The 15,379-nt window shown below is 53.0% G+C and overlaps 1 protein-coding gene across 1 annotated transcript in view; it reads left to right on the forward strand.

Annotated features, from left to right (window-relative positions):
• The first annotated feature begins 1,631 nt into the window (after positions 1–1,631).
• The window catches only part of PLEC (plectin), a 53,526-nt gene continuing 39,778 nt past the window's right edge, over positions 1,632–15,379 (forward strand). The window contains exon 1 of the mRNA XM_061438309.1: positions 1,632–1,764. Within this exon, the coding sequence (XP_061294293.1) occupies positions 1,692–1,764 (73 nt within the window). The 5' untranslated portion in view covers positions 1,632–1,691. The remainder of the gene's footprint in view (positions 1,765–15,379) is intronic.

Genomic DNA, 15,379 nt, shown 5'->3' on the forward strand with positions numbered 1-15,379 from the left:
GGAGGTGGCCCCGGAGGAAATGGGAGTGTCTTGGACCCTGCCGAAAGAGCAGTCATCCGCATTGCAGGTAACGCTCAGGAACTCGGCCTGTCCGGTTCATCAGCTCTTGCCCGTTGGCTGAGCCCCTGCTGTGTGTTCTGTGCGGGGCTTCAGGTGTCGGAGGAGAGGTCTGGGGGCGGTTTGCAGGGCGGAGCGGGCCTCTCGGTCCCGAGTGACTGCGGGCAGCACAGCGCCACCTGCTGGCCGCGCCCGGTCAGCTGCACGAGGCCGGAGGTGGAGCTTGCGGAGGGCGCCTTGCCGCTCTCAGGACGAGCCGTCAGGCCCCAGTGATGGTGACACTTCCTTAGGTTGCTGGGGCAGAGCCGCCTCCCAGGGAGTAGAAGCATGTAGGGGCAGGACAGGAGGGACCACCTGGTTGGTGGAGTCCCAGCCCCTCCCTGAGCCAAGATCCTGCCTGGCCTCCAGGAGCTGCCATCCTGGAGGAGGAAGGGGAAGGTCCGGGGCAAGGACCCTGACCGTGTGGGCTGGCAGCAGACAGCGGCTGCGCCCTCTGGGAAGTAGGTGACCTAGGGCTAGAGGCGAGGGGCGGGATGTGCTGCGAAGGGAGGAGCCAGCTGGGGGTCTCCAGGTCAGCCCCGTGGGCAGGACAGAATGATGATGGGGGTGGGGGGCGGGGGCGCGGCGGGCGGCGCCCCTGCAGGAGGCCTGGAGGGTGGGCCGACGTGGGTGGGAAGAGGCCAGGAAGCCCAGTGCTGGGCGGGACGGTGCAGGCGGCAGCGAGGGACGTTGTGGGTGGGAGCACAGGGATAGCTTGTGGGGGTGCGGGGAGCTGGAGGGTGCCGCTGCCCGGGGCCTTGTGGACGCGGCTGGTCCGCGGTCTTTTTCACATGTCACATCTGGATGCGAAGGAACGAGGCCCTCTTTCACCCAGGGGAAGGTGAATCCTGAACGTGCTACCGCAGCTCGGACCCCGGCGCTGACAGCGCCCCCACCCCATCCCTCCGTGCCGTCCCGCGAGCCCTGGAAGCCGCGGGCTTCTGGACACGGGGTGCGCAGCGTTTCCAGCTGGAGGAACGCTGCCGGGGCGTTCCGGGGGAGGGCGTTTCTCAGCCCTGGGAGATGGGGCTTGCCAATCTGATGGGTGGCAAAGACATTGTCTTTTAAAAACATCATATTTTCTTCTGTACATTTCCGATTTCAGCCCTTTTATTCGTAATTTAAAAATTTTCTTTTTAGCGTAAGAATTTCATACCGAAAACACTCCGTCTCCCAGGTTGCAAGGGAAAGCTCTCGGTAGCGGCGGCGGAGGCGGAAGCGGGTGGGCGCGCCGGGGGCGGCCAGGTGAGCTCGCTGGGTCTGGCAGCCAGCGAGGAAGGGGGCCCCTGCCGGGCCGGGCGCGCAGATTTCGGGACGTCGTTGGGCCGGCGACCGGGTCGGGGGCGGGAAGGGGGTGTGCGCCGGCCGGGAGGAGTGCGGGGCGGAGACTTAGGAGCCTCCGACGCCGGGAGGGGCCGGGGCGCGCGGCCGCCGCTCCCCGGGGCCCCGCCCGCCCGTGGGGCATCCTGGGTGCGGGGCGGGGCGGGGGCGGCTCCTTTAAGCGGCGCGCGCGGCCGCAGGGGCCGAGTGGCCGCCGGGGACTGGAAGCCCGCTCTGCGCCGCAGCGCCCAGAGCGTCCAGCGCCCGCCGCCGCCATGGCCGCCCCGCCGCCGCCCGACGAGCAGGACTTCATCCAGGCCTACGAGGAGGTGCGCGAGAAGTACAAAGGTACGGCCGCGGTCCCCGCCCACCCTGCGGGCTGCCTGCCGGCCGACTGGCCGGCCCTGACAGGTCCTCCGGCCGGGCAGTCCGGCGTCTGACACCTCGTCTGCGGGGGTCGTCCCGATCAGAGCCCAGACCCCTGGCCAACCCCCCAGCCTCACTCGACCGGCGCGGCCGCCGGCAGCGCGCTCGGCGGAGCCCGGTGGTCATGCCCTTAATAGGGCATGGTGCGGCGCGGGCGGGTGGAGTGGGCCGCCCTGGCCAGTGTCCTGTGTCCGGCGTCCGTGCACAGCAGACACGTGGGTCAGTCTGAGCTGTCCCCTACCCCTCGGTTGGGCGCGTCCCCCAGAAGCGCGGGTGGCCGCCTCTGTCTGGCAGTGGGTCACATAGCTGCTGTCTTTCCTCACCTCCCCAAATTGGTCAGCACCTAGGCTGCCGCCCAGCTTTGGCAGGGACCCTGTGACGCCCCTTTACTGTCTGCTGGGGAGAAGCTGTGGGCTGGGGAAGTCGGATCAGCCCCCTCTTCCTCTCCATAGGAGCCCACTCGGGGGCTTTGGCAGACCCCTGCCCCTGCTCCACCCGCCAGGGGCCCCTAGGTCTGTCCAGGCCTCCCTGCTGTCCGCTGCCCGCAGCCCAGCTGCCTGGGGCGTGAGCTCTGAGCAGGCATGGGCGCAGCCCTGGCCCCTGGCCCGCAGAGGCTCAGCAAGGGTCGAGGTGGGGCTCTGGGCAACGCTCAGCCAGAGCAGGTCCCAGCCCCACACGGCTGGTTATGCTGGCTCTGCCCCCAAGGGCAGTTCAGGGAGAGAGGTCCTGCTGGGACCTTGCCTGGAGCCCTGGGCAGCCGCTGTCCACCCACTGACCTCACCCAGGCAGGGGAGATTTCACCCGGCCCTAGGCTCATCTCTGCCGGGCGGTCGTCCACTCATGGCTCTCCAGGCCCTGGCCGGGTGGACGTGCTGCGTGCTTCTCCCACTAGCACTGTGGCCGACCTGCTTGCCTCTGTGACCAGTCGCTTGGGCTGGAGACACTGCTGTGACTGTGAGCTCCTGAGCCTGCAGGGAGGGAAGGTGTGTCTTGGGCGGGCTGGCCTGACCCAGGGGCGTCCATCTGGACACATCCAGGGCAGGGAGCAGCCGCCCACCTGGGCCGCAGTCCTCCTGGCAGGCCCCAGGATGGAACTGTTCATGAACTGGCCACTCTGAATGAAGTGGGGACGTCGCACAGAACGAACAGCGCTCTGTCCAGCATCTTCCCGTGTGACTTCAGAGCCCGTCAGGGCATCAGGCTGGAGTGTCCCAGCCTGAGAAGCCCTGGCCCTCTGCTCCCTGGGGTGGTGCCCACCTCTCAGGAGCGAGGCCTGACAGGACCCTGTGGGCTTCTAGGACTGGTGTGGAGCTGACTTGGCCATGCCCCTCCCCGCTGGCCTGGTTGCTGCCCTCGGGTGCAGGGTGCCTGCCTGAGGTGGCCAGTGCCGTGGCTCAGCTCTGATTGCGGCACAGGCCTGGGGCGGCTGAGAGTGGCGAACTGGGGAAGCAGGTGTGGGGGCTGCTGGTTGGGGTAGGGAAGGCTTCTGGAGGACCCGAGTCCCTCAGCTCCTGGCTTGAGCCATGGGAACGGGTAGGGGGCTGGGCTGGGCCCAGGCTGGTCAGGGCCACGGCCAAGGCCCGGGGACGGTCTCAAGGAGGCAGAAGAGGCCAGGCTGTGGGCTGCGGGCCTGACGGCTGTGAGCCCCTCGGACCCACGGAAGCCTGAGGCCCTGGCCCATCTGCCCCCGCCCCCCCCCGCGAGGACTGCTGCCCCCTGCGGGGAAGAGAGGTGAGGCCTGCTGGCCTAGAGGCAGGAAGGAGGCAGGGGTTCCCCTCCCCGGGCCGCAGTGAGCACTAGCAGGCTCAGCCCTCAGGGACCCCTGCCCAGCTCTGCACACCCGCTTCTGCTCACTCACTGGCCGGGGAGGGCCTGGCGCCGCCTCCTGGCCTCGTCCCCTCTGGCATTCGCCCCGCCCCCACCCTTGCCCTGTTTGCCCTCTTGGACGCACCCTCCCCATCTGCCTCCAGAATCCAGCCTCTGCTGTGACCTTCGTGCCCTCCCCGGACCCTGGGGCACCTCCCTGTCCACACTGGACCTCACTGTCCACACTGGACGTGTCACTCCCCTGGAAATCCCCCACACTCCCCGCAGGGTCCTACTCCTCCCAGGGCCTTCTCCACTTCCTGTCTGCTGGCCCCTGGCTCCAGGGCAGATCCCCACAGGGCTGGAGAGCCAGGCGGGGCTGAGGGAGGCTGCAGAGGCCTGTGGTCTCTGTGGGAGGGCAGGGAGGGGGAGTTCGGGTGATGCAGGCCAGGCTGTGGGGGGAAGGTATATGGTGAAAGAGCCCCCCAAAGCCCCGTGGCGGCCCTTTGCACATGGGTCCAGAGGCCTGTCCAGGAAGATGGGACACAGAGTCCAGGACAGGGAGTAGGCGGTCCAGCCAGGAGGGTCTGGGCAGCCTGTAGAGAGTTCAAGGCTGTGTCTCGGGGCTGGGAGCCTCAGTGTGGATCGGGGGAGGGGGGCTGGAGGGTGCCCACCAAGCTGCTGCGGTGGTCCTGGAGGGGGCACAGACGTGGAGTGGGGAGAGCAGAGGTGAGCAATGTCCTCGGGGGTGTTTGTGGGGGCAGGTCCTCCAGGCAGGGCTGGGGTAGGGGGTCTGCTGGAGGCACAGCAGGGTGGGGCTGGGAGGCGGTGGCAGTGGTGTGGGGAGTGTCCTCGAATCTGCAGGACGTTTGCCCGGCTGGTGGGATTCCCTCACCTCCCTGTTCAGCCCTGACGGGATAGGCATCCCGTCACGTGTCCCACCCTGTCCCATCCTGGACTCGGTTACCTGTGTCCCTGGCACCAGCCCCAGGCTCTCAGCCAGGACTCAGGGCGCTTGCAGGGTGAGCGGGTGATGGCATAGGGTGTCATCTTTGGTGGCCAGAACTCAGTGGACAGGATTGAGGTCTGGCAGTTATCTGGGACTCATTGAAGAGGGCTTTTGGTCTGTTTATGGTCAAAAGCTAAAAACAGACAGAAAAGCACTATGAGAATATAAAGAAAAAAGGCGAAAGTCACACTTTGGGTCCCTAGTCTCACTGGCTGGGGTGACCATAGTGTGTGTGTGAGTGAGAGAGAGAGAGAAACAGAGAGAGAATTCAGTGGTTTTAGCGAATTAATAGACTTGTGAAGTCGTTCGCACCATTGATTTCAGAACATTTACAGTCCCCGGCCCCTGGCCAACACTGATCCACTTTAGGTCTCTGCGGATTTGCATGTGTAGGACATTTCATATTAATGGAATCATCCAGCTTTGTGTCTGGTTTCTTTCGTGTGGTGGAATATTTCTTCCGTGTCATAGTGCGTGGTTCTTCGTTCCTTTTTGTGGTGTATGATGTTCCGTGGTATGGATACACTACACTTGGTTTACCTCTGCCTCGGGGGATGGGTTTGGGGGCTGTTTCCACCTTTGGCTATTATGAATATGCTGCTGTGAACACTTGTCTGCCGGTTTTTGTGTAGATGTATGCGCTCATCTCTCTTGGGTATATACCAAGGAGTGGAATTGCTGGAACATGTGTTAATTCTATACTTAACTGTTTGAAGGACTGCCAGATTGCTTTGCAAAGCAGCTGCACTGTTCTGTGATCCCATGAGCAGTGTGTTAGGTTTCCAGTCTCTTCACATCCTTCAGTTCAGTTCAGTTCAGTCGCTCAGTCGTGTCTGACTCTTTGCGACCCCATGAATCGCAGCACGCCAGGCATCCCTGTCCATCACCAACTCCGGGACTTCACTGAGACTCACATCCATCGAATCAGTGATGCTATCCAGCCATCTCATCCTCTGTCGTCCCCTTCTCCTCCTGCCCCCAATCCCTCCCAGCATCAGAGTCTTTTCCAATGAGTCAACTCTTCGCATGAGGTGGCCAAAGTACTGGACTTTCAGCTTTAGCATCATTCCTTCCAAAGAAATCCCAGGGCTGATCTCCTTCAGAATGGACTGGTTGGATCTCCTTGCAGTCCAAGGGACTCTCAAGAGTCTTCTCCAACACCACAGTTCAAAAGCATCAATTCTTCGGCACTCAGCCTTCTTCACAGTCCAACTCTCACATCCATACATGACTACTGGAAATACCATAGCCTTGACTAGACGAACCTTTGTTGGCAAAGTAATGTCTCTGCTTTTGAATATGCTATCTAGGTTGTTCATAACTTTCCTTCCATGGAGTAAGCGTCTTTTAATTTCATGGCCGCAGTCACCATCTGCAGTGATTTTGGAGCCCCCCAAAATAAAGTCTGACACTGTTTCCACTGTTTCCCCATCTATTTCCCATGAAGTGATGGGACCTGATGCCATGATCTTCGTTTTCTGAATGTTGAGCTTTAAGCCAACTTTTTCACTCTCCACTTTCACTTTCATCAAGAGGCTTTTGAGTTCCTCTTCACTTTCTGCCATAAGGGTGGTGTCATCTGCATATTTGAGGTTATTGATATTTCTCCCGGCAATCTTGATTTCAGCTTATGTTTCTTCCAGTCCAGCGTTTCTCATGATGTACTCTGCAGATAAGTTAAATAAGCAGGGTGACAATATACAGCCTTGACGTACTCCTTTCCCTATTTGGAAACAGTCTGTTGTTCCATGTCCAGTTCTAACTGTTGCTTCCTGACCTGCATACAAATTTCTCAAGAGGCAGATCAGGTGGTCTGGTATTTCCATCTCTTTCAGAATTTTCCACAGTTTATTGTGATCCACACAGTGAAAGGCTTTGGCATAGTCAATAAAGCAGAAATAGATGTTTTTCTGGAACTCTCTTGCTTTTTCCATGATCCAGCAGATGCTGGCAATTTGATCTCTGGTTCCTCTGCCTTTTCTAAAACCAGCTTGAACGTCAGGAAGTTCATGGTTCACATATTGCTGAAGCCTGGCTTGGAGAATTTTGAGCATTACTTTACTAGCGTGTGAGATGACTGCAATTGTGCAGTAGTTTGAGCATTCTTTGGCATTGCCTTTCTTTGGGATTGGAATGAAAACTGACCTTTTCCAGTCCTGTGGCCACTGCTGAGTTTTCCAAATTTGCTGGCATATTGAGTGCAGCACTTTCACAGCATCATCTTTCAGGATTTGAAAGAGCTCAACTGGAATTCCATCACCTCCACTAGCTTTGTTCGTAGTGATGCTTTCTAAGGCCCACTTGACTTCACATTCCAGGATGTCTGGCTCTAGGTCAGTGATCACACCATTGTGATCATCTGGGTCATGAAGATCTTTTTTGTACAGTTCTTCTGTGTATTCTTGCCATCTCTTCTTAATATCTTCTGCTTCTGTTAGGTCCATACCCATTTCTGTCCTTTATCGAGCCCATCTTTGCATGAAATGTTCTCTTGGTATCTTTAATTTTCTTGAAGAGATCTCTAGTCTTTCCCATTCTGTTGTTTTCCTGTATTTCTTTGCATTGATTGCTGAAGAAGGCTTTCTTATCTCTTATTGCTATTCTTTGGAACTCTGCATTCAGATGCTTATATCTTTCCTTTTCTCCTTTGCTTTTTGCTTCTCTTCTTTTCACAGCTATTTGTAAGGCCTCCCCAGACAGCCATTTTGCTTTTTTGCATTTCTTTTCCATGGGGATGGTCTTGATCCCTGTCTCCTGTACAATGTCACGAACCTCAGTCCATAGTTCATCAGGCACTCTAGCAGATCTAGGCCCTTAAATCTATTTCTCACTTCCACTGTATAATCATAAGGGATTTGATTTAGGTCATACCAGCACTTATTATCTGCTGTTAGGGCTCCCCTGGTGGCTCAGACGGTAAAGCGTCTGCCTGTAATGTGGGAGACCCCGGTTTGATCCCTGGGTGGGGAAGATCCTCTGGAAAAGGAAATGGCAACCCACTCCAGTATTCTTTCCTGGGAAATTCCATGGATGGAGGAGCCTGGTAGGCTACAGTCCATGGGGTCGCAAAGAGTTGGACATCACTGAACGACTTCACTTTTGATTATAGCCATTCAATCCTAGTGGGTGTGAAGTGGTTTCTCTTGATTTTGATTTGCATTTCCTGATGATGTTGAGCATCTTTTCTTCTGCATATTGGTTATTTCTGTGTCTTCTTTTGAGAAGTGTCCGTTCAGAGACTTTATCTGTGTTTACCTTGGTTTTTTTTCTTTTTATTATTGAGTTGTTAGTGTTCTTCATGTATTCTAGATATAAGTCCCTTATCAGATAGAGGATTTGCAAAAATAGTCTCTGATTCTATGGGTTGTCTTTTACTTTTCTGATGATGTTCTTTGAAGCACAAGAGATTTTAACGATGAGTCCAATGTGTCTTTTTCTTGGTTGCTATGCTTTTGGTGTCATGTCTAAGAAACTGGCCTATTCCAAAGTTATGAAGATTTATATGTATGTTTTCTTCCAAGAGTTTTATAGTTTTTGCTCTTACATTTTGTTCTTTTATCTATTTTGATTTTTTGAATATGGCATGAGGTAGTGGTCCAACTTTATTCCTTTTTTTTTTTGCCACACAGTTTGCTGATTCTTTGTTCCCAAACCAGGGATCAAAGCCAGGGCCCCTGCAGTGAGAGCACTGAGTCCCAACCACCGGACCTCCAGGGAAGTCCCCCAACTTTACTCTTCTGCTTGTGGATATCCAGTTGTCCCAGCACCATTCACTGAAAAAATTCTTCTTCCCCCACTGAATGGTCTTGGCACCCTCATGCTTCTTAATGGATACAGTACTAAGCATTCCATTACGTGGAAGTACCTCACCTTATTCATCTGGTCCCTTTACATTTGGACATTTCAGTTCAGTTCAGTCACTCAGTCGTGTCTGACTCTTTGAGACCCCATGAACCACAGCACACCAGGCCTCCCTGTCCATCACCAGCTGCTGGAGTCCACCCAAACCCATGTCCATTGAGTCGGTGATGCCATCCACCCATCTCATCCTCTGTCATCACCTTCTCCTCCTGCCCTCAATCCTTCCCAGCATCAGGGTCTTTTCAAATGAGTCAGCTCTTCGCATCAGGTGGCCAAAGTATTGGAGTTTCAGCTTCAGCATCAGTCCTTCCAATGAACACCCAGGACTGATCTGCTTTAGGATGGACTGGTTGGATCTCTTGCAGTCCAAGGGACTCTCAAGAGTCTTCTCCAACACCACAGTTCAAAAGCATCAATTCTTCAGCGCTCAACTTTCTTTATAGTCCAACTCTCACATCCATACATGACTACTGGAAAACCATAGCCTTGACTAGACGGACCTTTGTGGACAAAATAATGTCTCTGCTTTTTAATATGCTGTCTAGGTTGGTCATAACTTTCCTTCCAAGGGGTAAGCGTCTTTTAATTTCATGGCTGCAATCACCCTCTGCAGTGATTTTGGAGCCCAGAAAAATAAAGTCAGCCACTGTTTCCACGGTTTCCCCATCTATTTGCCATGAAGTGATGGGACCAGATGCCATGATCTTAGTTTTCTGAATGTTGAGCTTTAAGCCAACTTTTTCACTCTCCACTTTCACTTTCATCAAGAGGCTTTTGAGTTCCTCTTCACTTTCTGCCATAAAGGTGGTGTCATCTGCATATTTGAGGTTATTGATATTTCTCCCAGCAATCTTGATTTCAGCTTGTACTTCCTCCAGCCCAGCATTTCTCATGATGTACTTTGCAGATAAGTTAAATAAGCAGGGTGACAATATACAGCCTTGACATACTCCTTTTCCTATTTGGAAACAGTCTGTTGTTCCATGTCCAGTTTTAACTGTTGCTTCCTGACCTGTGTACAGATTTCTCAAGAGGCAGGTCAGGTGGTCTGGTATTCCCACAGAATTTTCCACAGTTTATTGTGATCCACACAGTCAAAGGCTTTGGCATAGTCAATAAAGCAGAATTGATGTTTTTCTGGAACTCTTGCTTTTTCCATGATCCAGCGGATGCTGGCAATTTGATCTGTGGTTCCTCTGCCTTTTCTAAAACCAGCTTGAACATCTCGAAGTTCATGGTTCACGTATTGCTGAAGCCTGGTTTGGAGAATTTTGAGCATTACTTTACTAGCGTGTGAGATGAGTGCAATTGTTTGGGCCTATCATTAAAAGTGATTATATTTTGGGACTTCCTTGGTGGTTGGTCCAGTGATTAAGAGTCTGCCTTCTAATGCTGGGGACTCGAGTTTGATCCCTGGTTGGGGAGCTAGGACCCCACAAGCCCATCCACCACAACAAAGATCCCAAGTGCTGCCACTGAGACCTGATGCAGCCAAGTAAATGAAGAAATATTTTAAAAAATGATTGTATTTTTAATTTGGCCCCTGGTGTAGATGAGCCAGCAGGGCTTGCTCCCCTTTTCTTCCTCCCCCCTCCTCCGGGGGAGCTTGGGTCATGGATTAGCTGGGGAAGGGTCTTCCCAGCTGGATGGTCAGCGCTTGGCAGGGACTGTTCCTTTTCTGCCCTCGGGCCAGAAAGGAGGAGGGGGCATCTGCTACCCATATGCATCCTCGGGTGGGGTGCATCCAGGGCCTGTGCTGCAGGGAGGAAGGGCCTGGAAGGACCTTGGAGGCTGGGAGATCTTGGGCAGGCTGGTGGTCAGGTGGGCCGGGGGCAGCATGGGGGCTGGGGGCCGTGGAGTGGGGAAGGCGTAGCTGGGGCTTCCACCCCCCTCTTTGGGTTCCTGTGGCTGCCGTAACAAATCGCCACAGTCTGGGTGGCTTAAAACAACAGAAGTTTTCTCTCACAGTTCGGCAGGGCCGAGTGCCCCCAGAAGCTTTGGGGCGGGTTACATTTCTGGCGCCCCCATCTTCCAGTGGCTGCATCACTGCAGTGTCGCCTTCATCTTCAGCACGGCCTCCCTTGCATCTTCTCTTTTGTCTCTTGTAAAGACACTTAAGACTGGATTTAGGTCTTCCTGATAGTCTAGGATGATCTCATCTCAAGAATCTTAACTAAGTTACAACTGCAAAGACCCTGCTTCCAAAAGTGACTTTCCCGGCTTCTGTCTGTTTTTGGAGCCACTTCAGTGCACTGCCACCTGCCTTCGAAAATTCGTGTCTGTCATGTGCAAAAGACATTTGCCTCTCCCAGCATCCCCAAAAGTCTTACAGCCACAACACTCAGTCCAAAAGCTGACCTAAATCTCATCCAAAGCCCCACGTCTCATCTAAGTTGTCTGTATCAGGTATAGGTAAGATTCTGCATACAGTCTACGCTGGGGTGAAACCCATCTCAATTTGTGGACCTGTGAGCTAGAAATCGAGTTGTATATTTCCAAAATACAATGTTGGAGAGGCATAGAGTAGACAGCTCCACTCCCAAAGGGAGGAAGAAAAGATAAAGGGGTCACCAGTCCCCAGCAAGCCTGAAACCCAGCAGGGCAAGTTCCAAAACGGCTGAAGGCCTGAGAACACCCATCTGGGGCTTGATGCTTTGCTCTCTGTACCTTCTTCTCTGCTGGCCTCTATCTCTGGGCACAAGGCTCTGCCCTTGGAGTCATCTTTTGCTTTAAAAAAAATTCTATTTATTTATTAGGCTGCTGTGGCTCTTAGCTGCAGTATGTGGGATCTAGTTCCCCGACCAGGGGTCGAACCTGTGTTCTCTGCGTTGAGAGCTCGGAGTCTTAGACACGGGACAACCAAGGAAGTCACGATTTTTCCCGTGATGGGCAGTGTATGTTTGAAGCTGAGTAGCTGCTTTGTTGCCCCATTTCCTGCCTGCTGCTGCTGCTAAGTCACTTCAGTCGTGTCCGACTCTGTGTGAACCCATAGACAGCAGCCCACCAGCCTGCCTGCAGAACCCCTGAATTCCAACATCTTTCCTTCATCCTCTTCCATCCAAGCTGGCAGTGTTTCTGCTGATACAGCACCCTTTTTGACCGTGTGGGTCTCCCGTGTATGTCACAGGGACCCATGCCATCAGGGAGGAGGCTCCTCCTTCCCAGGAGGCCCCTCTCTGAGCCCAGCTTGTGCTAAGATGGTTGGATCTGCTAGTCAGACATCAGCTCTTTTCAGAGGATGACTGTCCAGTCACGTCGTTGGCTCTCTCTCCTCACAGTGAGTCTCCCCGCAGCTGCCTCTCCTGAACCTGGATGGGCATGAAGTTCCCAGGTCACCAGCCCTGGCTCTCTTCCTGTTTCACAGTTCCTTCCACGATTGGCGTCTTTCCTCCTGCACTTTCCTGTAAGGAACAGGTAAAAGCCAGGTCACACCTCCCATACTTGGCTTGGAAACCTCCTTAGCTAAAGATCCAAGTTTGTCTCTTGCAAGTTCTATTTTGCACCTGACTCTGGAACTTAGTTCAGCCAAGTTTTTTGCTGTGTTTAATAAGGATCACCTTTCCTCCAGCTTCCAGTGATTTGTGCTCAAGGCAGTCTAGGCTTTTTCTTCCAGGCTCCTCAAGTTCTCAAGCCCCGTCTGTTACCCAGTTCCAAAGGCAGCACCACGCTTTTAGACAATTGTCACTCCCGGTAAAAATATCTTCATTAGTTTCCCATGTCTGCCATAACAGATGACCACAAGTGGGTGGTCCGGAACAGCAGAAAGTTCCTCTCCCCTCTGGAGGCCAGAAGGCCAAAGTCAAGGTGTGGTCATGGCATTGGCTTCTCTGGAGGCTCCCGGGAAGACCCTGCCTGCCTCTGCCTCTTCCAGAGTCTGGTGGCTGCGGCGTGCCCTGTGGCAGCGTCCTTGCCCCTTCTTCACGGGCCTGTCCTCTGGGGATCTCTCTTCTGCCTCTTATAAGGGCACTGCCATTAGGTTTAGGTCCCACCCAGATACGCCAGGGTGGTCTCGTCCTGATATCCTGAACTTAATCACATCTGCAAGGACCCAATTTCCACTTAAGGTCACAGACACGGGCACCAGGCGTCTCGATGTGAGCACACCTTCTGGGGCTGCTGGTCAGCGCCGTCCCTCCAGGTTGCCTGCAGTGGTTTACTGGTGTTCTGTAAAACCTCTGCAGCTTTATGTTTTATGCTTGTTTTTAAGAAAAACGTGCACAGTATTTTATAGTTATAACTTAGTTTATGTGTAACTTTGTAATCTAATATTGTGAAGTATTTAGGTGCAAACATAATTGCGGTTTTGGACTCTGAATTTTAAAGCATTATAACTAAGATCAAGCACATCTTTATTAATCGAAATAGGAACCATTAACATCAACACATTCTTGCCAACAAGAAATAAGTGTATTCCTATAGTGTAAAAATCCATGCTTTGGGATTCAGTGAACTCTTGGAAAGCATTTTCTGCTTCCTTCTGGCAGTGGAAGCATTTTCCCTGCAAAAAGTTGTCAAGATGCTTGAAGAAGTGGTAGTTGGTTGGTGAGAGGTTAGGTGAATACAGAGGACGAGGCAAAACTTTGTAGCCCAATTAATTCAACTTTTGAAGCTTGGTTCGTTGTGTGATGTGCAGTTGGGTGTTGTCACGGAGAAGACTTGGGCCCTCTTTGTTGAGTAGTGCTGGCTACGGGCGTTGCAGTTTTCAGGGCATCTCATCGATTTGCTGAGCATACTTCTCAGTAATGGTTCTGCCGAGATTCAGAAAGCTGTAGTAGAGCAGACGGGTAGAAGACCACCAATCTCTACCATGAGCTTTTTCTGGTGCAAGTTTGGCTTTGGAAAGTGCTTTGGAGCTTCTTCCTAGGCCAACCACTGAGCTGGTCATTGCCGGTTGTCATATAAAATCCACTTTTTGTCACTTGTCACAATCTGATCAAGAAATAGTTTGTTGTTGTTTCATAGAATAAGAGAAGACAATGTTTCAAAATGAGGACTTTTTTGATTTGCGATCAGCTCATGCGTGTTAAGTCAGCTCGTGAGACACCCGCTCATTCAGGTTTTTCACCTTTCCAATTTGCTTCAAATGCCGAACGACCTTAGAAAGGTCGACATTAAGTTCTTTGGCAACTTCTCCTGTAGTTGTAAGAGGATCAGCTTCGATGATGGCTCTCAGTTGGTTGTTGTCGTTGTCAACCTCCGATGGCTGGCCACTACGCTCCTCATCTTCAAGGCTCTCATCTCCATTGCAAAACTTCTTGAACCACCACTGCACTGTACATTGATTAGCAGTTCCCAGGCCAAATGTGTTGTTGATGTGGTCTCCTCTGCTTTACAACCCATTTTTAACGCGAATAAGAAAATTGCTCCAATTTGCTTTTTGTCTAACTTCATTTCCATAGTCTAAAATACAGATAAACAGCAAGTAATATGTTACTAGCAGAAAAACAAAAAGGGAGAAATGCACATTAACATGATGTATAGCATGCTGTTGCTGCTGCTGCTAAGTCGCTTCAGTCGTGTCCGACTCTGTGCGACCCCACAGACAGCAGCCCACCAGGCTCCCCCGTCCCTGGGATTCTCCAGGCAAGAACACTGGAGTGGGTTGCCATTTCCTTCTCCAATGCATGAAAGTGGAAAGTGAAAGTGAAGTCGCTCAGTCGTGTCCGACTCTTCTCGACCCCATGGACTGCAGCCCACCAGGCTCCTCCGTCCATGGGATTTTCCAGGCAAGAGTACTGGAGTGGGGTGCCATTGCCTTCTCCGGATATATAGCATAGTCACATTTATTTAAGAAGGTATTCCGACCCCTTTTTACTTAATGTTACAACAAATACGATCCTTCTGTGACATTAGTTCATGATTTGCATGGTAACCATATCCTCTTTATTTTGTGTTATTTATGTCTTTGTGTCTTTGGTCGGCGGCAGGTGTACTAAGGGACAGAACGCACACGAGGCGTGTCTCGGGCAAGGGGAGTGGGTCCCGCACCGCCGTGGCGTGTCAGCGGTCGGCAGAGGAGCATGCCTGGGCTCAGGCCCACATGCCATCTGCTGGTCTCAGCACCGCCTCACTGTTGTGTCCTTGGGCAGCTTCCCACTCAGGACCGCATCCTATTGAAACGGATCTCCTCCCATGGAACAGTAGGTTTGGTCTAGTTCAGCTTTTTTGCTGTTGGAAACTGCTGCATAGAAGAGCTGTGTCGCTGGATCGTGTGTGTCTATGGCTGTTGTTAGAAATGGAATTTCTGGGTCAAACCAGCAAGATTTAAGCTCCAACTGCACCATGGTGCTGTTTTGTTTTTGTTTTTGTTTTTCACCTATCAGATTGGCAAAATTCCAGAACCCCGGTTTCTGGATTGTATTGGTGAAACGGTGGGAACCAGGCCAGTGAAAGTGTCTATCAGGCCTAAAAACCGCAGTGCGTGAAAGAGCAGAGGATGAGGGCAGTGCCTGAGGGAGGGTGGGTGCAGGCCTGCCGCGGGGGACCTCCCGACAGTGCAGGCAAAGGGGGAAAACCAAGAATCATGTTTGTATTTACCTGATTTTTCCCCATAAAGAAATTTCAGAGATTTGAAGAGGAAGCCAGTCCTGACTGTGAGTTGCATACCGTGTGCAGGGCAGGGAGGGGGTGAGATGGGACCACTTTTCCCTGTGTCTGGGGAATAATTCCTATTCAAACACAATATTTTTACAAGGTCCTAAGGTGTCTGCTCTGGAGTAGGAAATAGTAACCCCCTCCAGTATTCTCGCCTGGAAAATTCCATGGAGAGAGGAGCCTGGCGGGCTACAGTCCATGGAGTCGCAGAGTCAGACACGACTGAGCGACTAACACACAAAAGGTTGTCTGCCAGGTTCTGCAGTG

Source organism: Bos javanicus, chromosome 14 (assembly GCF_032452875.1).
Source record: "Bos javanicus breed banteng chromosome 14, ARS-OSU_banteng_1.0, whole genome shotgun sequence".
Classification (NCBI taxonomy): Eukaryota; Metazoa; Chordata; class Mammalia; order Artiodactyla; family Bovidae; genus Bos; species Bos javanicus.